This window comes from Eimeria mitis, genomic scaffold (genome assembly GCF_000499745.2).
Source record: "Eimeria mitis Houghton genomic scaffold, Emh_scaff617, whole genome shotgun sequence".
Lineage (NCBI taxonomy): Eukaryota > Apicomplexa > Conoidasida > Eucoccidiorida > Eimeriidae > Eimeria > Eimeria mitis.
In genome coordinates this window covers 12,696-13,660 of record NW_013574371.1, presented here as the reverse complement: position 1 = coordinate 13,660, position 965 = coordinate 12,696, and the positions used below count along the sequence as shown (strand labels likewise).

The 965-nt window shown below is 54.0% G+C and overlaps 1 protein-coding gene across 1 annotated transcript in view; it reads left to right on the top strand.

Annotated features, from left to right (window-relative positions):
• The window catches only part of EMH_0017880 (uncharacterized protein), a gene marked incomplete at both ends in the record, with an annotated part of 7,745 nt that overhangs the window by 1,138 nt on the left and 5,642 nt on the right, over positions 1–965 (top strand). The window contains 2 exons of the mRNA XM_013501018.1: positions 3–92; positions 531–763. Coding sequence (XP_013356472.1) covers positions 3–92; positions 531–763 — 323 coding nt within the window. The remainder of the gene's footprint in view (positions 1–2; positions 93–530; positions 764–965) is intronic.

Genomic DNA, 965 nt, shown 5'->3' with positions numbered 1-965 from the left:
CCTTCATTCTTTCTTCTCCGCCTGATTTGCTGCTGCAGTTCGCCGGCCTTCGATTCCCAGCTAACAAAATCGCTCTTGCCGCGTGCTCCAAGGTAACACACAGCTAGCCAGCTAGCTAGCTAGATAGCTAGCTAGCTGGCTAGCTAGCTAGCTAGCTAGCTGGCTAGCTAGCTAGATAGCTAGCTCGCTGACTAGCTAGCTAGCTAGCTCGCTGGCTAGCTAGCTGGCTAGCTAGCTGGCTAGCTAGCTAGCTAGCTTGGTGGTTAGCTAGCTTGCTAGCCGGGTGGTTAGGCAATTAGATAGCTAGCTAGCTAGCTGTGTGGCTAGCTAGCTAGCTAGCTAGCTAACTACATCTGTACTAGCTATGTGCAGCTAGCTACCCGCACTGATAGCTAGCTAGCTATCGACAGATGCAGCTAGCTAGCCAGCTGCGAATCCATACAGTCAGCTAGCTAGCCAGCTAGCAACACAACTAGCTAGCTAGCCACATTTGCTGCTGCTGCTGCTGATGCTGCTGCTGCTGCATGTAGGTTTTCCGCGCCATGCTGTCGGGCAAATTCAGAGAAGGGAATCTCATCGCCTCGTCGAAGCCACTGGAGCAGCAGCAGCAGCAGCAGCAGCAGCAGGACGTACAGCAGCAGCAGCAGCAGCAGCAGCAGCAGCAACAGCTGCTGCAGCAGCAGCAGCCAGTGCTGGAGCTGCCCCTGACGGGGATAACAGCAAACGCGCTGTTCAATCTGCTGCAGTGCATTCACACAGATAAGTAAGTTTCATAGACAATGCTGCTGCTGCTGCTGCTGCTGCTGCTGCTGTTGCTGCTGTTGCTGCTGCTACTGTAGCTACTGTTTTTTTCTGCTGCTGCTGCTGCGTCACATCTGCTGCTGCGCTGCTGCTGCATCTATTGCTGTGGCTGGAGCAGTACTACCTTTTGCTGTTGCTGCTTCATTTGCTGCTGCTGCTGCTTG